The sequence below is a fragment of the Brienomyrus brachyistius genome, chromosome 24 (assembly GCF_023856365.1).
Source record: "Brienomyrus brachyistius isolate T26 chromosome 24, BBRACH_0.4, whole genome shotgun sequence".
Lineage (NCBI taxonomy): Eukaryota > Metazoa > Chordata > Actinopteri > Osteoglossiformes > Mormyridae > Brienomyrus > Brienomyrus brachyistius.
This window is the reverse complement of record NC_064556.1, coordinates 9,118,083-9,143,201: the sequence shown is the minus strand read 5'-3', so window position 1 is coordinate 9,143,201 and position 25,119 is coordinate 9,118,083. Positions and strand designations below refer to the sequence as shown.

Genomic DNA, 25,119 nt, shown 5'->3' with positions numbered 1-25,119 from the left:
TGTTTTCGTAGTTTGGGCTGCAATTCCTGTTAATCACTTTTTAACTTGCCTGGACTTCAAATACCCTCCATCTTATGTCAATGTTTACAAAGGTTTCCCAATCTGGCTGACTAACAGGATTACTGCTCGGGTGTCTGTGTGTATTTTTAAGTAGCTGACAGACAATATAAAAAAAACCTACAGCTCTGCAACATTTGACTGTAGCATACAGTAATATGCAGACGTAGATTACTTTTTTGAAGTACTGTGCTAACATTTGTGGTACATAAAGTTTGAAGTCTGAATAGTCTATCTAGTGGCAGAGCTGAACCAAACGCAGATTTCCGTGAAGAGCACTTAGTATGCTTCTGCAACACAAACACGGCTGGCTGTGTAACCTCTGAGCCAATCAAACGCAAACATCCCGCTGCACTTTGCCACGGCCGGCCAAACGTCTGCAGTCACTGACGTCTTGTTGACAGCATTTCACCGGAGTAGGATGGCGAGGATCCACTTACCACTCATCGTCTGTCTGCTGCCACTGGACGTCTGGATCAGCTGCGATGGTGCGTATCGTGATCTTGTTGACCATGGATGCTTGCATGGATAAAAGGCCCGTGACAGCCGTCAATCCCTCTTTCTACCTTCTGACCTTTCAGAAGAATGAAAATGTCAAGACCAGGACTGAAATGTTATAATTTCATACTATTCTCATGATAAGTGAATTCAAATCATTGAAGACATGGAATATATCTATGGCACACAGCAATATAATTACTTCCTTTAACTATGTAAATGTATTGTAGTAATGAAACCTTTATAGAACAGATCTTTAAATATTCGGTATGAAATATAAGTAACGATGTCATAAATCCTAAACCCTGAAGCATTCAGCTAACATAATAAAGGGCGTGAAGGACAACTTATATTCCAAATAATTATGTATATAAATAAATTTTAATGTGAAAATCAGCACACCCAGTAGGCATTAAGGTCCTGACTTACATGCTACTTTTCATTATTTTATGAGAGTTACAGTTCATGCCCAGTTATATTAATGGTATTCCTCTGTGCTTACATCTATGCAGTATTTATTTTTATAACTATTCATTTTCTTCGTTTTATATTAAAACGTAATTTGCCTATTTCTAAAACGTGGTGGCAGTCATGTAAAAAGTACAAAAATTCCAGTTACTCATGCTGCTATAAATAGTGCATGAAAGCCACTGTTTAGAAGCTTGTCATCCTGTTTTGCAGATTCAGAATCCTGACATTTACCGTACCAGTTACTTCTAGGTGTATGTTTGTACTGTCATTAATGATTTGTTTTTGAGTCTTTGAATTAACTGTTGAGCAGATTCTTTTCTTAGTCTCAAACATTTTACCTCCTTTTACTCAAAGGTTAGTCCACATTTCCGGAGGTGTTTGTCTAATTCCTGTTATTTCTAAATTTCTCCATAGTATAGAAATAATCGCATTAAAGTATCGACAAAATGGACCAACATCTGCTGTAATTTAGGTGTAGATTCCCATGTGGCATGACTCTGTAATGTGGAAGCATGTGTAAATGTTAATCTAGAGTACATTAAATTAGCCCTGGATTGCGTCTCTCAGCCCAGCGTCTTTCTCCTGTTCCTCCACCAGCCTCTGTGTTCCCAGTGGTTCCCAGGGACACAGCAGAGTCTTTCTTAAAGAGACAGAAGCGGTACAATACAGGAGGATTCGAGGAATTCATGCAAGGCAATCTGGAGCGCGAGTGCCATGAGGAGACGTGCAGCTTCGAGGAGGCCAGGGAGGTCTTCGAGAATGGAGAGAAGACAGTGGGTGGCATACTGCAGGGTTTGGGAGGATGTGTAGTGTCTTAAAATATGAAATGTGTAGATCAATCGCATTTGCGTATCAAAAACAAAGGCAAACTGCCTGATCCATGGCATTTCTCTCTTGTGTCTCTATGAAAAGGCTAATGTCACACATTCTGACCCCGATGCTATAGTCCAGTGTTTCATAATTTGGTCCTCGGGGATCTCCAGACAGTTTGCATTTTTTGCTCCCTTCCAATGCACCGTAGGGAGCAACAACGTGAAATGTCTGGCAAGGAGTTGGGAGAGAGCGAAACCGTGGACTGTCTGGGGGCCCCCGAGGACCAGGTTGGGATACACTGCTATATCCTGTCAAAGTGTGGACTTGATTCCTATTGAGAATCTGAGGAAAGATGTAAAACGTGACCAAAAAAAATGGAAAAAAAGGTCACTGGCTTTTAATGGTCCTTCCATAAGGGAGTTTGTCCCAGACTGCGTTCTTAGCCGAAATGCTAATGTGACACGCGAACTGCATGCATGTGTCTCCATGCATACAAATCCACTTCTGTTTCAGAACAGTCTTATGCTAATACAGTAACTGTGGTGCCATTTAATTACCTTATGCTTGTCACGCCCACTTCCACCTTCACTTCCCATTGGCAGCTTCCCTATGGCACTGTAGTGTAACAGCCTTAGGTAAAATGCTACCATACATTAATCTTTTCAGTATTCCTTATTTCTCAGAGGGAGTTTTGGATCAGCTACAGAGGTAAGATTTATTGAGATTCTTTTTTGATTTTTTTTTTTTAAAGGCGATACTTGTCAGGCAGTGAGTGCTGCCTCTGTCAGAGCACTCATTTCTGCTGAGTTTGGGTCGACTGTTGTTTGTTGCTTTGCGAGTTTTTGCATTTCCGATAGCAAAATCCATTTCTGCATTTCAGATGGGGACCAGTGTGTGTCCTCTCCGTGTCAGAATGGGGCAGAGTGCAAAGACGCTATAAGTTCTTACGTATGTTGGTGTCCTGTTGGCTTCGGTGGGAAAAACTGCGAGATAGGTGAGGTCTCCTTTGGAAAACTGTGAAACTACTCATAATGTTTGAACAGACTGCAGTGTTTAAAGGGTCCCTACTATGCTTTTCTGGTTTTACCCCTTCCTAAAGTGTGCTATATAGCTGTATGTGCATGTAAATGGTCTGCAAAGTCCTAAGGCCCAAAGTACACGCCAAAGGGAGTAACTTTCACCACAGAAATTCCTCGCTGGATTTCCAGCCCTTACTTCCGTGACATGGTGAGGTCACCCCGTAACACGATCCTTATTGGCCGCCTGCCTGCAGTGATCTTTCTGCAGACTATAAGACAGGGGTGGAACGTGTAGGGCAAGCTGACCAATCAGAGCACAGTGGGCTCATCGGGGGGTGGGGCTTAAAGCTATAGACTGATTGAATAGATTGAATAGAGATGTGCAGTATGAGAAAAATTGTGTTTTTTTGGAAATTGAAGCATATAAATCTATTCTTGTACACCCCCAAAATAAATAATAAACAGTGGAAATGAGTATAATAGGAACCCGTCAAAGTTGTTGAGATTTAGAGCCAGTTTGGATGTTCTATTACAGAGTCTATGAGGCAGTGCGATATGAACAACGGGGGCTGCATGCATTTCTGCAAGCCTGATAAATTCCGAGGGGCAGTGTGCGAATGTGCAGCAGGGTATAAGTTAGCGGGGGACGGATGGACCTGCGATCCTGAAGGTGACATTTGCTTTCACTAACTATATATCCTACACCTCTTTACCCATTCGACTCCCGGCGAAATATTTAAACTTACAGTCAGGCATTAAATACATGCCTTTGTATCAATTCATCAGACACATCAGGCTTAGAGAAACTGGGAATTTCACACACTTCAGGACTGAAGAAGCACGTTTCCCGGTTTTGTGTTTGTATATTATTTTCACACGCTTTCCTTCTTATTTTTCCAGGAGACTTTCCCTGTGGCAGACTCGCAGTTAATGTCATTTCAGCTTTATCTAGTCGGTCTGCACAGGCCGACCTCCCAGAAGAAAACCTTAACGATACTATGAATAATTCTCCACTGTTGCCTAAACAAACCGGGCATGTTGACGGCACTACCAACCATTCCGCAATTAATAATGTCACCTGGAAGACAACTGTTAGCGAGCTGCCCTCCTGGGTTTTCTCCCCCACCTTGCCCACCATCCAGGAAGAGGTGGCCACAGGCAAACGCATCGTTGGGGGAAATGAGGTGACTCCTGGAGAGATCCCTTGGCAGGTGGGAGAACGCTTCCCAGTTAACGATATCTATCCGTAGCTGCATTTGTGGACAGAGCACATGGTCACTAAAGGCGTGTTGTGTCACCCTCTCAGGTGGCACTGATTGACAATAACAAACGGGTGATTTTCTGCGGAGGATCCATCCTCAGTGAGCAGTGGGTCATCACAGCTGCCCACTGCCTGGAGAAGATCACTATAGACTCTTTCTTCGTCCGAGTGGGTAGGAAGTCATTGCTAGCGGAAGAGCCGTATCTGCTAGCTGCACTCATTCTTATCCACCACATCTCATCTGTTTTCTACTAACCCTAAAAGTCACAATGCACATAATCGTTCAAGGATGAGTGTTCAAATCCCACTCTCAGTTGTGTGAACTTTGCTCGTTCTCCTTAGAAGAGCAGGTTTCAGCCAGGAACACAGAATTTCTATCGCAGTCTAAAAAAAAAAAAAAACAAGTGAATTGGTATCTGTGAATTGCTTGTCGTATATATTTGGGTGCAATGGACTGGCTTCCTATTAAGGGCATCTCCCGCCTCGGATCCGGTGCCTCCTGTGATTGGTTGCATCTGAATTTTACTGTATACTGGGAATGCATATATATAAAATGGATGGATGGATTAGGGTGGTGTTGCGGAAAAGTGATTCGCACTGTTGCCTCACAAGGTTTGAGTATCCGCCATAGTTCCACGTGCGTGGATTTTGCAAGGCGTGTGCGTGCATGTGTGTGTGTGTGCCCTGCAATAGGTTAGCGCCCCATCTTGACCCTTGTGACCCTGAATAGGACAAGTAGTTACAGAAGATAAATTAAATTAATTCATTTAAGTTATTAAGCTAACACAGCTGATGGTCAACCACTGTGTAACCAATACCTAGTCAGAGTATGTAGAGCTTACCAATAAGTTGCACCAATACTGAACTCAAGGACATAACAACAGCATTTGGAATGATGCCTGGCTTTTGCCTGAACTTGGTACTGGATTGATCTCTAGGAGATAAATGTTCATGATTTTCCATTAAATGAAAGCAAGATTAATTACCATTTGATGTCTCTTTGTAACCTGAACAATCCCCCATTACAGCCAAAATGAAGAATATAGATAGTGTTTAGTTCTGTCAGCTCACGTTTATTATGTTATGGGCTATAGACGTTGTAACAATGGAAGCCCAAATATCTTGCCAAATATATCTTGCCATGATGCTCAGAGTGATGGGGAAAATTATAAATACAAAAAATATAAAAAATAAGATAATGTTTATGACGTATAAAACATTTGGAGCAGTCCCCTAATATTGCGTTGCAACCGTTTTTGCACTGAGAACATCACCTCCTTCATGCCAAAAACTTCCTCGGGGATGCTGGTTCCTGTGATCCCTGTCGTTGCGCTGAGTTGATCGGTAGCAGATTTTGGCTCAGAACAGCTCATCTCATTTCATCCCACAGATGTTCAATCGAATGGAGATCAGATGACTGGCTAGGCTGCAATCATTCCTGGACAGTTTTATCCTTGTGCTAAAGGCCGTCATTCTGCTGATAAAATCCATCCGCAGACTGATACGCTGGCCAAAGGAAGGATGTGCCTTAATGGCACACGGCTAAAAATTCAACATTTTTACTCATTCATATGACGCTTTAATCGAAAGTAGAGAGGAAGGTTACAATTTATGTACATTGCCAGGTATTTGGGCCCAAGGCCTATGTCTTGATAGTGCAATGCAATACTTGTTGAGTTATAGCAACAGTGTTTGCCTTGGAAACACATTCCACCACTACCAGGCTTTGCTGACACATCTCACACGATCCCACACGCTTTTCTGCATACCCTAGTTCTCCCATTAGAGTGCCACATCAAGATGGATGTTCTTTAACCTGTATCCTTTCCTTAACCAACATTGACGTTGGATCATAGCTTTCACCTGAATTTATCTGATCAGTTTATTAAAAGAATGAGATGGGGGTCACTAATGTGTTGATCACGGAGTGCAGAAAAAAATGTACAATGTACAGTATTACTATAAGGTACGCACAAGGATATAGACAGGTGACCGCTTTAGAATATTTCGGCAGTTAATCGAATGGTATTTGTAACAACGCACTCACGTAATAATACCCCATTGTGTAACAACTTGACAAAATGTAACAATTTTCACTTCATTATGTAATAGCACCTGCATTTTGTAATAACCTGCCATATTTTGTAATAGACATCTTGAACTCAATATGTAATACATTTTCCTGCATTTTCAAATAATCACATATTGTGATGGATATTATAAAATGTGGAAGTTGCACTTTTTTATGATGAAGATTTAATAATACGATGCATTATATAATCCATCCATCCATTTTCCAAACCGCTTATCCTTCTGGGTCGCGGAGGGTCATGACCCTATCCTGGAGGCTATAGATGCAAGGCAGTGAGCAACCCAGGATGGGGCGCCAGCCCATCGCAGGGCACACTCACACACCATTCACTCACACACGCACACCTACTTGGCAATTCGGTAACTCCAATTAGCTTCAGCATGTCTTTGGACTGTGGGGGGAAACCAGAGTGCATTATGTAATAAACAACCAAAACGGATGTCTTCATTCACACTTTGCCGAGATATTACATAATGCAGTGCTATTACATAATGCAGTGCTATTACATAATGCAGTGCTATTACATAATGCGTTGTTACAATATTACAAACAACCACCATTAGCATTGCATATAGCACCATCTACGATTATCGGACACTTCTGCAGCTGCTCATGTGTTATTCGTTACCAACACAGTGAAATGCGAGCTGCAAATGTTGAGATGACCTTAATCTCCACAGGGGAGCACAATGTGCACAAACACGAAGGCACCGAGCACGACTACGAGATTGCCGAGTGGCACGTGCACGTCGGCTACAACGCCAGCAAGAGCAGGTTCAACCACGACATAGCCCTGCTGCGGCTGAAGACGGCCATCGCGTTCTCGGATTTCATCCTCCCGGTCTGCCTCGGGCCCAAGAAGTTCACCGAGGCGGTGCTGGAGAGCGGGGTCAGCTCGCTGGTGAGTGGCTGGGGAAGGGTGCGCTTTGCGGGGGTGGAGTCTCCCGTGCTGCAGAAGGTGGAGGTGCCGTACGTGCAGCGAACCGTGTGCAAGGACAGCAGCAGCAGTCACATCAGCCGCTTCATGTTCTGCGCGGGATACCTACACGAGCACAAGGACGCCTGTCAGGGAGACAGCGGGGGGCCACACGCTACCAAGTACCGGAACACCTGGTTCCTGACCGGCATCGTAAGCTGGGGGGAGGAATGTGCCAAAGATGGAAAGTTTGGCGTCTACACCCACGTGTCTTACTACTACCACTGGATCAGCTGTATCACTGGCATGAAGAGGGGCCAAAACCACCAGGACGACAAAGCTGCCGGCCAACATCCGTCGTGCAATTTCCTGAAGAGGAGCCTTCGGTGAGAAGGTACACACACTGGGAATGAAAGTTTGTGAAGCCTCTTTAAAGTTTCTGTCTTACTGTTTCCAGTGTTTAATCCTCATGATTGTGGCTCGTGATCAAAGAATTTCTGACAGGTTTAATTTGGACAGCATGCTACAGTGGAGGCAGGCTAACAAAACTGTGCTTTTCCATACGCGCCAAATGCTGGAATAATTGGCAAAAAAAAAAAAATTAGCTAAGTACTGTATAAACCTATTAACCGGGGAGGCTGATTAACGGGCTGCAGAAGTTACCCACACATAGAACTCCATTAAGGTGTTTAATATAATTAAATTGCATCACTATTGTATTGTTTGATAAATATTGGATCAGAATGTGCTTTATACTGTCTTATTTACAATCTAGATAATATATTTAACACATATACATTTTTCCGCTAAACAAATGTGTTGTTGCCAGTTGGCATAAAGTGGTTAAACCTCTCAGGGCACATTGTGAATCACTTATCCATAATACTGCTATTCCAGAGCTTAAAAATAGTAGTTTTGTGCCGTGTACAGAGCCAGTACTTTTCATTTACAGCCATTGAAAGTACCAGTACAATACATACTTTATGAAATTAACAGCCAGGAATGAGTGCGGCGTGACACTGTCATACTCTAATAAGAAAAGTAAAAGAAAAATAGGAAAAAAAAAGATTATAAAACATTTGGCACCACATGTATTGACATACATTTTATGTAAATATCCCTCTATACATAGTTATGGCACATGACACGACCATAAACATTTCATGAGAGTATTTGAGTTCTGTAAGAGACATAATTCATATCTAACACTGTTTCTGACAAGTTCTTGTTTGGAGATGATTAACTTGTTTGGAGATGATTTTATTTGCATAAACAGCCTAAAATAGGTCCATCCTGCTTTGGAAGGGCCTGTTTTGGGGTGTTCTGTCCGTAAAAGGAGAAGCCTGTTATAAGAAGAGTTATAAGCCATTATAAGAATCCCCAGTGTTTAACAGGCAGAGTGGTAATTATAGGGTAGCCAGGTATGATGTAAGGACTGTTTTCCACATGTGCTTAAGACTAAAAGTCGCCTGAAATGTCGAATTAGCGAACCCACTAGATAGCGCTCCGCTCTGTTTAAGACTGATTAGGATCAGGACGTTTGGAATGTTTGTGCCATCCCTGCATGTGTGATGAGTTCTATACACAGGCCTCCTCTGGCTACAGTACAAGGTAATAAAGGTGATGAATGTTTCCAGAACCTCCTTTCCCCCTTTGGTTGAAAGAGCAGGGGTCTACCGCTATTATTCCCCAAGAGCGAAACTCCACCAGCAACACATTTCCAAGGTCCACTGCATCTGAAAAAAAAAAATTCTCAAATCGGGGGTGGGGGGAGGGTGGAATCGATCGTGTGGTCTGGATGCAATCATACTTCCATCTGTGAGGTGGTGACCACTAAGCGGGACTTCCAACAAAATTAGGAAATAATGTGACAGGATCCTCTATCACCTTCAGTCTAGAAATTACACTGTCCAAAAAGTAGCCTTGTTCACCATAATAGGCTGTTTGGGTTCAAAGGTCACCGTGAATTTAAACAGGAGTCAAAAAAGCCAAGGTGTACTTGGAAGTGAACTTGTGATTTCTTTCAGGGTGAGCTAAGTTTCCTGGTTTTCAAGTTCCCTGGGTCTAGGGGACAAACAAGAAATGACACTGTAAGTGACGATCCCAAGGCTGTGACATGTTCACGACAATCACAAGTGCAGTGGGCCTCGTGCAAGAACGACTCATGTGAACAGATTCATCAGTTGCTCGTGTGAGTGATTTAGGACAACATGCCACATTCACCAATATTCTCATATTTTGAATGTTCTCTTAGGTACAAACAAAATTTATGAGTGGTCCAGAGCTGACGTGGGAATCCTATGCAAGTAGTCGGTTGTTATGAAAACCAAAGTTTCTCAATAACTGTATATTTCATTACAATTACAATTATAAATTATGTTAATTTATAATTCTCGTGCATGTGGACCATACTACGCGCTGGTTGAATTCATCATGGGGGTGACATGGTGGTGCAGTGGTTAGCACTGTTGCCTCACACCTCTGGGACCCGGGTTCGAGTCTCCGCCTGGGTCACATGTGTGTGGAGTTTGCATGTTCTCCCCTTGTTGTACCCGTTTCCTCCGGGTACTCCGGTTTCCCCCCACAGTCCAAAAACATGCTGAGGCTAATTGGAGTTACTAAATTGCCTGTAGGTGTGCATGTGTGAGTGAATGGTGTGTGAGTGTGCCCCCCCATACTGGGTTATGCCCATTGCTTCTGGGATCGGGCTCCCGACCCCCCGCGACCCAGTAGGATAACTTGTTTGGAAAATGGATGGATGAATTCATCATGTACATGCAGAGAAATTTACGTGGTTACGTGGTTCTCTGAAGTTACGAACATTTGCTGAATCCGACATGGTACACTCATAAGAGCCCGTCTTACCGAAAAAAGTAAGAGGAATTTGAGATCAGACTACAAAAGTATTCTTGCATGAAGCCCAATGTCACCAGTTAACACTAGGACTCACAGGTACATGGAGATTCTTCCTGTACCTCCTATCCTGCTGGGGGTCCCCCTGCTGCTTCCTCCCAGGATCACCTGCAGGTTGTCAACTTGGATACGACCTTCCAGATTGCGACTCACATTTTTCACCTGCCTACAAGAGGAACTAAAGTGGGACTGAGGTTCACGAATCAATCACAGTTCTTGTTAATTCCAGCTAACCCTCCACAGGTCCCTGAAAGCACTCACCATACCCCTTCAGTCTCTTCCCGTAACAGATGAATGAGGTCACCGCTCTTGATGATGAGGTCATCTGGCCCGTACTGATGACAATCCTCCACAGCCCTGTACTTGCCTGGGACCTAAAAAACGAAGAAGCACAGGTTCAAGCATTATTTTATCGTTAATTGTACCGGACAAATAATGGAATCGCTGGGGCCCCAGTATCAACAAAATATGTGGGAGGAAAATAGCTTTTAAAAATAAGTGAAATTCTGGTGTTAAACAGAACAATAAGAATATTTTATTACTAATGTAATAACATAAAACTGTGCTCTCATGATAAGGTCAGGCTACTAAGGCATAAAAACCATTTTTTCATTGTACAACTGACTAAAATTGTGAACTGTTCTGAAAATATACTTATGATTTAATAAATACATCCTCTCCTTGTTAACAGACCGAGTTCTGTTCCAACGACCAGGGATGAATTTCCCGAAGCCTTCTTGACGTTACGTCGTTCATAAGTTCTATCTTCTAACGTAGAACTTAAATGTAACGTTAATAAAGCTTCGGGAAATTCAGCCCAGGTTGTTAAGTGAAATATTCGCTAAGTGAAAATCACTGTTGCTCAGACATGCCTGTGAGTGTGCTTTGTGTTGTGAAGGTCACTGGTTGATGCCATCTCATTCAGATAGTCACACCAGCAATAGTCTCATATCGGTGTGAAAGTATTTTAGATTAGATTTATGAAATCTGAAGAGGATCTGTCTATTGTAATTTGTATATTTTGCAAAGATACTGTTCATACAACGGATGACAATTTTAACCACCGGAAATGTTAGCGCCCCAAACAACATGCATTTTTTAATTAAGTTTATTATGATAATGCTACAATCAGTGTTTCACACACAGAATTGCTGATTAAATGATTACCATTACTACATACAATTGTAAGCAGGCAAACAAAAAGTATGATCTATATCATGGATTATGAGTCTAACCAAAAATACTGTGATATGTCATTTTGGCCATATCGCCCACCACTGATTTGATATCGCCTACGATGTCACTCACTAGCTGGGGTGCGTCCTCCTCCTCAGAATCAGACATGTTGGAGAGATCGGTTGTCCCGCTCCAGTCCTCAATCCCCTCACAGATATCGATCGACTGCGAGGCGCCAGGCCAGCCTGGGAACCAGAGAAAGATAGACGGCGACCACACTGAGGAACCGGTCAACCCCGCACCTCAAAGGACCCACTGTGCATGCTGGTGTTCATTGGAACCAACACTGCAACAAACTGAACTCTACACAAAACGCATGGGTAAAAACAGACATGTTTACTTAGTCAAAAATACATAACACAGCAGAAAATACTGGGAGTTTAGAATGAATAAATAGGAAAAATATCTTTATAGAACATAGAAGGTTTTTGCCAAAGGTTTTTTCCACATCCTCCAGCCCCACCGGGGGAATATTAAGGCATTTCCAGGCCAGCCGAGAGATATAATCTCTGCAGTGTATCCTGGGTCTGCCCTGGGGCCTCCCCCTGGTTGGACACATCTGAAACACCTCCCCAGGGAGCCGTGCATGAGGCATCCTAGACAGATTCCTGATCCATCTCAAATGGCTCCTTTATATGCAGAGGAGCAGCGACTCTACTTTGAGTCTCTCCTGAATGTCCGAGCTCCTCGCTCTATCTCTAAGGCTGAACCCAGCCACCCTGCAGAGGAAACTCATTTCTGCCGCTTGTATCTGCCATCGCATTCTTTTGGTCAGTACCCAAAGCTTATGATCATAGGTGAGAGTAGGGACACAGACCAAATGGCAAATTGATAGCTTTGCCTTCCAGCTCAGCTCTCTCTAAAACTGCTACTAATCATTTGTCTGTATTTAATTCCCACTTGTTCAGCCCAGGTCATAATGAACCTGGAGGCTATTTGAGGAAAAACAGGACAGGAGGCAGGACACCCTGGACGGGATGCTAGTCTATCTGAAAACAAGAAGTATGGCACATTCAGGGACAACAGCTCATATACTGTAGGCAGACTACTTTAAAAAGTAAGCTTTACATTGACTGCATTTTCAAAATGCATTCATGATGCATTCATAGAATGTTCATAAGGAGCATGTAAGTCTGTTTTAAATTTATTGGTTTCATAACAAAAGTCTGTTAACAAGCAATGTTTAACCTGCACATATGTTCCAGAGAGATATTTTCTTTCTATAATGTATCATAATTTGGTCTGACTCATTCAGCTCTCTTGTTGGCATTTTGTTATTAATTGCACTTGTAGTGATTAGCTCCCAAAGAGACACTAAAGACAAATGTTTGGTGTTTAATATTATTGCAGAGGTGTTACTAATTAAAAAGCACCCAGTGAGACTGCTTGTCAATGAACTTCAACTTATTACTACTTAAAATGAACACTTTACTTAATATTACTGGTTATTTCTAATGTGATGTACAAGTTTTGAAAACAAATGAATGAAGTAATGATATTTGTTATAAAACCAATGAATTTGCAATATTTATACTGAAATGAGCAAGTCTCCCGAGACTTTCAGCAAACGCTGTAAAATCAGGTGGACAATAAACTAGCAAATTCAGCAGGTCACCAGGTTTTAGAGCTATTCTCTATGCTAATGATAATCGCCTGAAAGAGGATTTCAGTAAAATCCGCTGTTCTGCTTAATTCATTCTTATACGTCTCTATGGGGCATCCACAGTGCCCTCTAGGGGTACTCAGGAAGACTCACTGCGACGGGTGTGCTGTGGCTGAGGCGAGCTGACGACCGGGTCCGTCTGGACCGAGCTGGTGTGGTCGGACTCAGGTTCCTCTGAGCTGTAGGAGGATCTCTGCAGCTTGCTGTGAGGAGGGACATCAAAACAAGCCGAGCAGCTGGCGAGCGGGGCAGGGGTCCACGGAGTGCACATAGAGACACCAGCGACACTGTCCAGCAGGGAACCAGGAACAGAGCAGAAAGGAACAGAAACAATATTTGTCATATTAGGTGCACTGCACAGGAGCTTCTCATCATTGTAGCTTTTGGTAGCTTCATTACACCATAACTTCATCATGACAGCTTCGGCACATTGTTAACTATTAAACCGATGTAATGTAATGTCGTGTAATATAACTGCTGGGAAAACTATGTAAAGTATTAGCAAATAAATCTACGTCTTGAGACACTTTACTTTAGAGGGCGCAAGTAGTGATGGATAAAATGACGCCAGGTGAACCATTTGCTGTGTTTTTTGAGCCCACTAGATGGTGCTGTTGGTTTGGTTTGGAGCATACTTTGTGCACTTTTTTGAACAGAGAGCAGCATCTAGTGGGGTAAAAAAAAAACAGCAAATGGTTCATGAAGCGTCATTTTGACCATTACTTAGTTACTGAGTTACAACTCAAGTGTAAATCAAAAACAAATATACTGACTGCATGAAATGCATTAACCCTTGATTAATGATGAACAATGATGATTGATTAATGATGAATGAACACTGGATCAGTAACTAACAATTTCTGATTAATTAATACATTAATTAAGAGTGTACTACTACATTACTTGCGCCCTCAGGTTTTTTTATTACAACATTAATTTACAATGACCATTTGTTATTGTAAAAGGAAAAAGATGTCAATATAAAATCACAATTTTTTTTCATGCTGTTGTAAAGGAAGAACATGTTACAATCAGTGGCCACTACTTACACATACAAAGACGACATAGTCACAAAACTGGCTTCTGTTTTATGCAGATTTATTATTTATTTACAGCCATAAGACACCACAATCACGTCATACATGAGAAAGTCAGCCCCGGTGTTTGCAGTGATTTTTGGGAAGACCACCTCTGCGCTATTTGCTTATGCTGTAGACAGGCTGATGAAAAGAGTCGACTGAAAATAACAGGCACCACAAAGTAGGGTGACCCCCGAATCCATGTCAGGGGGGACACAATGAGCTACTTTGGGTTTCGCAAACTACTTTAAAACTGAAAGGCTCCTGTGCTTGGCTAAATAGTTCAGTTCTTGTGCTTTTAAGGGTTTGTTTCCCTGACTGGAAGACTCATCCAGCTGTTTCACATTAACATTAACGGCACATGCGTGATTACAGGAGACTGACCAATCAGCACGCAGCAAGAACGCGGTGCTTAAGTGAAATTCAGGTCTTGTACAAACCCTGTCTTAGCTCATAGTGCTCCCCCCGACACGGATCAGGTGGTCACCCTGCCACAAATGTAGCCCTTAGGCAGCCATTGTGGTTTCTGTAAGGAAACAGGCGCTGAGACCCACCTATCAGACGATGATGTGGACATCTGATGCCTGTCTGAAGCCAAACAGGGTTGGAGAGAATCATCTAAGAGACAGATAGGGGAGTACAGATGGAAAGGTGGCGGGGGGGGGGGGGGGGGATGAGAGGAGGGCTTTTAATGTTGTAGTTACAAGAACAGTAGCTCATTACCAATACTTCTGTAACACATGCATTAAAATGCAGAGTATGCACCTTGCGGGACTTTTTTCTGGCTGGTGAGTATTTTGCGGATTTCGCTAAGCCAGGCTAGCTTCACCTCCAAGGTCGGGGCCTAAGGAAACATCCAGCCCGTAACACGATGGAGCAGGTTAGAACTGGCTAAGTGGCAGAACACAAACATCGAACGCATATTGTAAATACTGACTGTACCTGAACCACATAGACCTCTTCTCTACCACTGTACCAGATCTCAAACTTCTTAATGTCTCCCTTGACATTCTCTGTAATTCCCACTGCACTCATCTGTAGGGAACATTAGAAAACAGGCTGTATCTCTGAAGAACATCAGGAATGGCTGGAATAACAATCGACATTGACAATGAGAAGATGGTGATCATATAAAGTACCAATAGGACGTCTGTAGTACTGCTTTTATTTTAAAGAACAACAGTACCTGTAATAGTACTGCATTTAGTGACCATCCATTTTCCATTATTTTCCATTAATTTACTGAGCAGTCGCTTTTATCCATCACAATCACACAGCTATCAAGGAGCCAACTCAGATAGAAGTGGTACAAGGCTGACCTTGCAATGAGTGACTAGTAACATGCAGAGTTTAGCACTGCAGCATATTAGACCCCAATAATTGACTATCCAGTGAAGACAGACAGTGGAGAGCATAACCCTTACAGGTTCGCAGTGAGCCTGCAGTCTCTCCTAGGAAGTCGTATCAAACACTGTGTGCAGTTCGGAGTCACCAGTTCACCACAAACGTGTGCACTGAGGAAGGCAACCAAGGTGAAAGCAGCTGCTGCCCAGTGAGCCACTGCGTTGCCCCTTAATACTGCCTCTACCTGGACCTTGTCCAGGATAAATATTACATTATGTATATTACTATTATTATTATTGCATTTACTTTATTTAGCAGACTTTTTTGTCCAATGTACCGGTGAGACAGGTAGAGCATCACAAACATACACACTGTCACTGAGCTTCCAGTGAATGCTCAGGTCCAAGAGGAAGCAGTATTGGAGTATAAGAGTTACACAGCAGCTTTCAAACATAGTCAGAGTCTAATCAGACTATTTAAAAGTATATTGTTATTATTATGGTAGGTGCTGTTATTAGGTGCCATGCTGGGTCAGTGGGTAGCTGTGTCTGCCTGCTCTCCCTGGTTGAGAAACGCTGCCCTACCTCCTAGGTTTATGTATGACAGTGCGGGTACATGCGCTCCGTATATACCATCTAGGAGGTACCCCAGCCCTCTGAAACCCTGTATCAGATACATGGTTGTAAAGTGTATTCCGGAGTGTGGTGGTTCCTGCTGAAGTCGTCTCACCCTGAGGCAATGCTTAAAGCTGTAAGAGGGAGTCTTTTCATAGCCTTCTCCGTGCTCCTCCCTGCGCTTACAGAAGAGTAGTGCCCGCTCGTGCAGGAAGAGGTGCCTCTGCATGGGCTTGAAGCGCGCTATTTCCTTCATCCGCGTGGGACCCCTTTTGTGAGTGATCCACACGTTGAAGGAGCCCTGCATCAGCACCCGGCCCAGGTCGCTCAGCTCCCCCTGGTGGCCGCCGTTATAACACCACGGCTCTCATTACACAACAGGGACACGATAAACCTGCAGTGTAACAACTGCTAGCATAGTATATATTACTTATCTGCTTTAAAAAAATAATAATTATTAGTGCATCATAAACCAGCTGTGAAAATACAGTGAAAATGTGCAGAGGTCAAGGAAAAATAATAAATCAGGACTGGCTCCAGTGCTTTACCTCATAACCTGTAATGGCTATCTGGTGCATGGAATCGTTCACGGATTTGAGAAGCTCCAACATAGCATTTAGTGCCTCCTGCAGCTCTGAAGTTCCCTCATCACCAACACTGTACTTAAGCAGCTCCTGTAAGAGAGAACAACGGACACCGAGTCTTTTTCCTCAATCAAATCAGTTCCCAGTCATTATTTCAAATGAAAAGAACACAACTCAACCAATAACAGGAAAAAACATTCGTAAATATGCAGAGAGCTTATATGTGAAGCCAAAAGTATCAAATAAATTTTAAAATAAGGTACTGGATATAACACCAATTTGTAAATAATAAAAAAAACACATTTACTGTAATGTACTACAGTGCAATTTTTGCTGTCGTGGGTGATTTACAGTCTCTTACAAACTACAAAATAATGTCAGAAATAGCAGAAAAACAGCCTTCATCGAGCTAAAAAAAACTTATTGAAATTTTACGTTTTAATTAAAACCTAGGGGAGCCATATCTAACAAAAATGCTGCCACTTCGGATTTTACCTTCTTAGTTAAGGAACATTCAGTAATTTATGGTTGTTCTGAAATCTGAGGTACAAAATGCCGTTAAATATTGAATGTGATCGATATCCATATGAAACACAATAAGCTACTTTCCGATTTCCACACAAAACACTGTCCTGAATATATCTGGAAAGGTGCCTTGTGTTCGTGGTTCTGGTTCCTTGTCACACTGACAGGGTGTCGCTGGGCCGACCTTGAGCAGAAGCTGATATTTGGTCAGCCGCTGTATCGGTTTCAGTAAATAGGAATCCAGGCCCAGTTTGTGCTCCAGTTTTTTCTGACATTCCTTGTATCGCCAGAGACAGAAACATATTCAGTTTAATATGCATTTCACAATTTTCCAAGAAATTTTAAGGAAAAAGATATTTCTTATTCCTAATTGCCAAACAATGAGCTCTACTGAGAAACAAACAAAACAATACAATTCATGTATGAATTAGCGTCATAAAAAAATACCTGAAAGAAGGGCCAGTCTGAACACTGTCTCCAAAGAGCCTCCGAATGGGGCTTATTCTGGCAGTAACGTTCATACATTTTGAAGTTTTCTTTCTGGAAAGATGAACAAAGCATCCTTCAGCCTTAGATGGTCACACGTCATCATCCTTCTCCAGGTCACGTGAACCCTGGAGACCCTTCACACCATGTGAAGCTTTGGCCCACACAGTTTTAATTGGGAATAGCGTATCTCCTCAAACTACCGATTCAGGTGAAATTGGCTGGGGTGGGGAGGGCAAATAAGGCCCTTGTTGAGGTCTTTTAACTCTAACATCTTTCTGCAACTAATCAGGGATCGGTTTAAAGAAAAGAACAAAAGCATTGGTGAGACTGGATTAAGTAGGGATGCATTCATACCATTTCGTTTCAGACCGAGTATGAGTACGAGTACCAGTGCTCACTTTATGGATCTCACCAATACGGTGGCCAATTAGTGCCAACCTGCTACAAATTCTAAAAACACTGTTTTAAATGTCAGCATTATTATTATAGGGAGCAGGACGTGAACTACTACCAGAACCTAAATGTCAGTGTTAGGTTAGGAACTGCTTATCGTTCTGCCTGCTCTTTTTGCTCCAGACTGAAAACTACAGCTCTCTGCAAGTCAGTCTTAATACATATAGAGAGAGTGGTAGGTGCGCTTGGTTGAGTGTGGGAGACTGAACGCATACCTTTGTGTGCAGTTATTTTACTTCACAAGATAGTAACAAAGCAAGATGTGAAAGCACAGTACTTTGTATTTTCAAATGTATTTTTGGAATTCTGATAACTCAGTGATAAAATTAGCCGAGCAGGAGGGAGGTGGGTCACGATAAAATTTTCGCATTGTACTATCCATCCATTTTCCAAACCGCTTATCCTACTGGGTCGCGGGGGGTCTGGAGCCTATCCCGGAAGCAATGGGCACGAGGCAGGGAACAACCCAGGATGGGGGGCCAGCCCATCGCAGGGCACACTCACACACCATTCACTCACACATGCACTCCTATGGGCAATTTAGCAACTTCAATTAGCCTCAGTATGTCTTTGGACTGTGGGGGGAAACCGGAGTACCTGGAGGAAACCCCACGATGACATGGGGAGAACATGCAAACTCCACACACATGTAACCCAGGCGGAGACTCAAACCCGGGTCCCAGAGGTGTGAGGCAACAGTGCTAACCACTGCACCACCACGCCGCCCCCGCATTGTACTAGTAAACTTAAAATACTGCAGTCTACAGTATTATCTTTATACTGCCCAGGCCTATCAAAAGTGCATTTCAAAATTAAACTAATCCTAAGCCTAGCTGTAGAGTAATATTAAGTGCCTGCAGCGGATAATCTGATTTATAGTTCTTATGGCCTATTTTTTTCTAAATACTTATTCAAGCTACTACACAAGAACTTTCTGCATTTTTTACCTTCTACGAATGCAGAGGTATTCAAATTAGTGTTGACAACTTATTTTCAGGGGAAGTTGCAACAGGCACGACGATTTGTGTTAAAACTTGCTAAATGACACTCTGACACTCATTGTGTGACGATAAATCTACAGTAAGAGGACAAGTTACTGATAATGAGTGTCGTTCACACAACTGTGCTAAAAGTAGTGCTAAATAATTTTATGCTGCAGTATCGTCAGCTAGTTAGCCGTCGTTCATAATAAGCATAAAAACCAGGCAGTCAGTCTTTTTTTCTTTTATAGGGGGTACGTTTAGCCTTTGAATGACTTCAAAAGTAGACTGTCAGGATCACGTCACTACGTCATCACGATTATATGGTACATGCGAAATAATCGCAGCTTTAGATGACAGGTGAAACGTTTGTCATTTTTATTACTATATGAATGTTTGCTTTTGCCCATAAATTGGTATGCAGATTAGTATTGTGTCTAAAATATTAATGAGATACGTATTGTGACGCCCAAAAGTTAATGGTCTGTATACATTCGGCGTATCCTAAGTTTAATAAACGGGTCCCACATTTGTTTTTACCTTGTTTATCCACAATACCCCTTCTATTAAAAGATACTGTGAGCCTGTGGCTGTTGATCTGTCCCTTTCTTCACCGCCACTTCAGTGCTTATCGCTTCTATGATTTACCAAAACAGTAGCACGTGGTGTGCTCCGCTAACCTAAATTAATAAACATAAAGATGACCCGAATTTATACAAACGACTGACTTCTGAGCGTCACAATACGAATCTCTTTAAAATTTAGGCGTATTACTAATCTGCTTACCAAATTGTGGGCTTAAATAAACGCCTGTATAGTGCCGAAAAGCCGTTGTCCAAACGAATGTTCTGCCCGTTATCTAAAGCCCTGGTGATTATTGCGCATGCGCCATATAATTGCGATTACATTCGCCACGTCAATCAAATGTTAGTCAAAGTTGCAAAATAAGTTTTATAAGTTGTTAGATTTGCTGCTAGTTGCTTTTTGGAAAAAAACGTTGTCAGGGTAGTCTGCAAAGTTGCTAAATCTTCAGTTGGCAATAGACTGTGGGGAAGGAATGGTGAGGACGCAGACGAGTAAAAAAATTGAGAACTGTGTGGGGGGATCGAGGTGGGGGTAGACCAATTTTGAAACTGCAAACTTTTTAAATATTAGAAATTATGTGAACACAATGTGTTCCCGTACACATATCACAATAACAAAAAAAAATTTTTTTTAATTGCTCATTTTTAAGTACTTCCACACCTCATAAATCTATTTTGCTTGTTAACAATATCGCTATGTCATCACATATAGACTACAGGAATCTTGGCATTGTCACATGGATAAGTACATGAGGACTGTATCAGACACAATTCTGATGCTGGTTCTGGTATCGGTGGACCCCAAAGAACAAGTTTCCATATCGGGCAGCAGATGCATCTTTTTCAGGCCGAGTAAATGCCTTCATACAGTTAATCATTATCGACATGAGCTGGATCTGCAGTATGGTCTCCCTGGATTCACATTGTACCTCACCCTTTCTAAGAAGCAGGCTCCTACTCTCTCTGGGTTCTCCAAGCATGCTTCCAGGTCCTGCAGGAAGATCCTGTGGAGGAGAGGTTCAGGGGATGACCATGGGGGTCACTGTGACACTTACACTGTGTGGCTTCCGTCCAGAAACTAGGATTGAGCAATTTTTGTCTAACTTGGCCTATATTACCAGCAAACAAACTGTGTGTCGTCCTTCATGTGGATGCCACATACATTGTAGTGAATGACTCTCAAATGTACGGCATCCATTTTTTTGCAAATGTTTACCCAGTATAGGGTCACAATAAGCCTACAACCTAACCCAGTAAGTACAGTGCAGGGGATTCCCCGGATACACACACAGTCACTTGGACTGAACTAGGAAGAACCAACGTACTCTGCAGCTGATCTTCTACGATGGTGCATAACATACTGAGAAACATTCGCCAGACTGGCTGCAAACATCCATGCATGTTTTGGAGATGCGGAATCTGTATTTAACTTTGGTGGCTGTAACTTTAGATAAGATCATTTCTCACGATTACGTGATGATTTTGAGAACATAACAAGGCTTTCTTGAGTCTATGGTATTCTTGGGTTTATGTTATTTTTCTATTTAAAATTTAGATATGCCTGTCCATTATCCAGCTGCTAATCCAGTACGAGGTCACAAAGCGGGTGGCCAGGCTCCCAACCAAGGTAGAACAGGTCACTCGGCAGGGGAACATCCCCGGAGAGGACACCAGGCTATAGGAGGACACACACTACGGGCAAATCCTACCTAAATCTGTGCTGGAAGAAGATTACCCATGAATGCAATGTTAAAGGTAAATGTAGCGTAACCATGAATAGGTGAAAAGGACATCAGGGTACTTATGGTGTTGGTGGCTCATTGTCCTGAGTACTCAGCTGTCTTGCCTGCTATGGAACTTGTAGATCTCAGGCATATTTCCAAAGAGGACTTCCTTCTGGTTTCGTACCATGGGGGGAAGAAGGCCTGAGAGGGCTGGGTTGTCCATTTCAGCCCTGTACCCCTGTAGCCCAATACGATGGGTTGAGACATACATGCACTGAGCATCAGTACCCAGAGACAGAATACAATACAGTCATTCAGATACGTGAACATAATATTTTGCTCATTCTGACTATGGTATATTTTAACTGCACTGAAACACGGGTAAGAAAACTAGAAAGGGGGGCTGTTAGAATGACAGCACTGTGTTCCCTGGACGGCCCAGTCACTGGCTCCGCCCATCTAATCCATACTCCCCACACTCTCACAAACAAGTGCAATTTCTAGGATTACTGGATGGGAATGTCAGCCATTAAAGGTTTTTACCTGAATTCTATGAGTCCTAGTTGTGACACGTAACTCAGAAACTACATCAATTCATTTATTGCACATCATTTTTTTGAGTTATCATGCAAACGGGATCAAATGTGTGAAACTACATGGCATTACTTCAATTTTGGGATGATATGTCTCAAAATGTAACCTGTTCCAGGTCATCACCCATACAATGCTTCTGCAAAGTTTGAAAATGATCCATTAAGCGATTTTTGAGTTATAGGATTAACAGGGAAAGAACCTACAGTGGAGGTGGACCAGTCCCAGAAACATATGCATGCCCTGCCCGGGGAATAGATTCTGCGGAAAAACATCTGAAGATCACCTGTTACTGACCCGCCGACACCATTAAATGTAAAGACTGTCTCAGTTATGCTTTCGTGATCTGTGTATTTGTGGTCTGTTTATTTATATATTTTTTGCATTTACATAATTTCCAGCTTTTTTGGAGGAAATAAAAAAAATATATATATATTTTTGGATTAACAGTTAATCAGTTGTATTTGACAGGATTTATGGAACATTTTTAAACTTAATACCCAATATTTTATTTCCTCCAAAAAAAATAAAAACCTCTACATTCACTCAGGGAGATGTGCATCTTACCAGTAAAACAGCAAGCAGCTCCTCCACGTAAATTTTCTCTGTCTCGATCAGCTCTTTCATCACGTGACTGAGGACCAAAAACGGCAAAGCACGAAAGGCGGTAAAGCAGAAGACGACCAGCAGATGAGATCTCGCTAGTGATGCCCGGCTATGAGGTCAGGGACTGCTCACCGGCTGAGGATGTCAGGGCTCTCGTCTCCATCAAAGCTGAATGAGCGGGAGTTGCGGTTCTCCTGGTAGTCATGCATTACCTCTATCTGATAAGAAAGCACAGAATAATGGGGCCTTTATTTAGCTAGAAAATCACATACATTCAAGAAGGGAAGGAAGCAGAGAAGATGCTTTACCTAAGAACCTCTTATTACCAAGGTTGGGTTAAGTTCACTGAAGCTACACCTGTTTATTTATTGCACATCCCCATTATACGCCAATTAGGTGGTTCAGTGTATCTTTCTTTGTCTTAATGTTCCTATTTTAAAACATTATATTTCTATCTATCCATCATCTGTACCCACTCGTCCTATTTGGGGTGATGGGGATCTGGAGGCGAATCCAGAGGCTATGGCCAGCAGGCAGGGATGGGGCGTATTCACACCTATGGGTAATATGGCAATTCCAGTTTTTGGACAGCTGGAGGAAACCCTATGATGACACGGGGAGACCATGTGAACTCCACATGCATGGGGCCATGGCAGAGACTTGAAGCCGAGTCCCAGAGGTGTGAGGTAACCACTGCACCACTGTGCCACCCACATTTCAGTCTTTATGTATCGAAATATTTATACTCTATGTATTTTTCATTTGCACTCTGCCCAACAGTAGGCCATCCTGAGACTACGTGTAGGCTATCCCAGCACTCTCTGGGTATGACAGTACATCCCCAACTTCTCTCTAGCCACCCCACTCTAAGACCCACGTGGAAAATCCAGCCTGGTCATGTCCAGTGCACTGTGGAGGCCGAATTCTTGTTCCACTGCTTAAAAACAGGCCCTCATTACTGCACCAGAAACCCCATCCAGCTGTATGCAGATGACTAGAAGATCAGCTTAGAAGCTGTTCTATCCTAGGACCCCAGGGGCAAGGAGCACGCAGTGTGAGATATCTCCCAGAAACTGACCCCCGTTGAACAATCTGGTCACGGCCATCTAATGGGCTATCAATGAGTTGAGATGAGTTAAGGTGAATGGACCTCCTCCAGTGGTCCATTATCTTCATCACAGAATATGCCCCTGTGAAGCACCGTGCTGGGATGGCCTCTCTGATATGCACCAGAAACCGCCTGCAAGGAAAGCTAACCTGGAAGTGGCTGGCGTCAATAAACTTCTGTACAAAGGGGGCAGCACAGCCTTCCCTAGCACAGCTTAAGGGCCAGCAGTGAAAGAACAGGTCAGTCAACTGCACATATGATCTCAGTCCGTCAGTCTTCCGCTTGGAAGATAACTGCCCAGATGGGACTTGACAGACCCTTCAATTCTCTGTATTGTTTCTGCCTTATTTCTTATTTTCCGTAATAAAGGGCTTATTGGCATAACCAACATAATAGGCGCTTTCCTGCCACAGGAACCGTTCTCCAGAACCAGACACTTTTTTAGAAACCAGGGACTTTTGTTGTGTTTTCACCACAGTAACTCAGCCTGATTGTAATTTCTTGGAGGTAGTTCCTGAACCTTCTTTTAGTCCATACTCTGGAGTAGGTACTTTTCGCTCAACCAAGAACTACTGGGTGAGGCTTATAGTGATTGGTTGACTACAAGCACTGGCCCTAACTTGGAAGTTACACAGAAGTGTGGGGAAAAGTAGTGATTGAGTAGTGGAGCAAAAACTGAGCAGATGGAATTATTTTGTATCTCAATTACATCCAATGCATTAATAAATACTTTTTTGCTTGCGGTTCCATTTTTCTGCACTGGAAAATTGGCCTGATAACTGACATGGTTCTGTCTAATATCGCTGGGGCCAGCAGTGACACTTGCCAGCATTTATTATCAGAGTAACAGTACATCCTTTTTTATTCTGCGGAAAACAAAAAATCAATTTGCTGGCCAGATTCAATAATGAATTATAAACATGTTGTGGGCCGGATAAATAAAAAATATAAATATAATGTGAATGCAATGCGCGTTTCCCTATATTTTTGGACTGTGCGATTGACCCCAATAGCTAACAAAATTACTTGTCCATCATCCATGGTTTTGGGGTGGCAGTGTAGTCTTGTGTCATATTACGTTTGAAGTTATACCCATAAGATATTTTTGTGTTGCCCATGCTTGTTTAGCATAAAGGTCATGGTTCCTGTTGTGCATTGGGAAAGCGACAAGCAAAAGTGGCCAGTGCGATCGACTAGTAATGCCTGAACTATCGACCTGTCGATTGTGATTGGCTGGTTGGCGACCAATGTCCTATAATAACAGGAAACAACCGAATAAGGCTCTCAGGTTGAGGATGCCATGATGGAGCAATAGTTAGCACTGTTGTCTCACCCCACTGGGACCAGGATTTGAGTCTCTGCCGTGACTCCATGCGTGTGGGGTTTGCATGTTCTCCCCATGTTGTTGTCGGGTCCCTTCTGGGAACTCTGGTGTCCCCCCCACAGTCCAAATACAGACAAAAGGTCATTTGGAGTGAGGAAAATACTGTGATGGGTTG

The 25,119-nt window shown here is 42.7% G+C and overlaps 2 protein-coding genes and 1 long non-coding RNA gene across 4 annotated transcripts in view; 2 read left to right on the top strand and 1 right to left on the bottom strand.

The window, feature by feature from the left end:
• LOC125719855 (uncharacterized) overlaps positions 1-10,728 on the top strand; it is a 351,742-nt gene extending 341,014 nt beyond the window's left edge. Inside the window, exon 2 of the long non-coding RNA XR_007385227.1 lies at positions 9,761-10,728. This is a non-coding gene — a long non-coding RNA (uncharacterized LOC125719855). The remainder of the gene's footprint in view (positions 1-9,760) is intronic.
• f9b (coagulation factor IXb) lies at positions 175-8,766 on the top strand. The gene is made up of 8 exons (XM_048994629.1): positions 175-545; positions 1,624-1,799; positions 2,523-2,547; positions 2,720-2,833; positions 3,394-3,528; positions 3,759-4,069; positions 4,165-4,291; positions 6,892-8,766. Exons 1-8 carry the CDS (start codon positions 479-481, stop codon positions 7,515-7,517), a joined length of 1,581 nt encoding a protein of 526 aa, XP_048850586.1. The 5' UTR covers positions 175-478; the 3' UTR covers positions 7,518-8,766.
• Positions 7,997-25,119, bottom strand: part of LOC125719827 (proto-oncogene DBL) — a 32,768-nt gene continuing 15,645 nt past the window's right edge. For both annotated transcript variants that reach the window (XM_048994613.1, XM_048994614.1), the window contains 16 exons: positions 22,645-22,730; positions 22,474-22,540; positions 21,438-21,553; positions 20,526-20,595; positions 17,533-17,625; positions 17,270-17,362; positions 16,525-16,650; positions 16,092-16,313; positions 14,961-15,053; positions 14,784-14,862; positions 14,573-14,636; positions 13,033-13,226; positions 11,349-11,461; positions 10,302-10,414; positions 10,103-10,206; positions 7,997-9,191 (listed from right to left, as the gene is read on the bottom strand). In XM_048994613.1, the coding sequence (XP_048850570.1) occupies positions 9,151-9,191; positions 10,103-10,206; positions 10,302-10,414; positions 11,349-11,461; positions 13,033-13,226; positions 14,573-14,636; positions 14,784-14,862; positions 14,961-15,053; positions 16,092-16,313; positions 16,525-16,650; positions 17,270-17,362; positions 17,533-17,625; positions 20,526-20,595; positions 21,438-21,553; positions 22,474-22,540; positions 22,645-22,730 (1,674 nt within the window). In that variant the 3' untranslated portion in view covers positions 7,997-9,150. The remainder of the gene's footprint in view (positions 9,192-10,102; positions 10,207-10,301; positions 10,415-11,348; positions 11,462-13,032; positions 13,227-14,572; positions 14,637-14,783; positions 14,863-14,960; positions 15,054-16,091; positions 16,314-16,524; positions 16,651-17,269; positions 17,363-17,532; positions 17,626-20,525; positions 20,596-21,437; positions 21,554-22,473; positions 22,541-22,644; positions 22,731-25,119) is intronic.

What these genes read in the sequence shown, in the direction of transcription:
- f9b (XM_048994629.1), top strand. Translation starts at nt 479, where the DNA reads ATGGCGAGGATCCACTTACCACTCATCGTCTGTCTGCTGCCACTGGAC. An exon ending in CGTCTGGATCAGCTGCGATG is followed by an intron (nt 546 to 1,623) that starts GTGCGTATCGTG and finishes TTCCTCCACCAG; the next exon opens with CCTCTGTGTTCCCAGTGGTT. An exon ending in ATGGACCTGCGATCCTGAAG is followed by an intron (nt 3,529 to 3,758) that starts GTGACATTTGCT and finishes TTATTTTTCCAG; the next exon opens with GAGACTTTCCCTGTGGCAGA.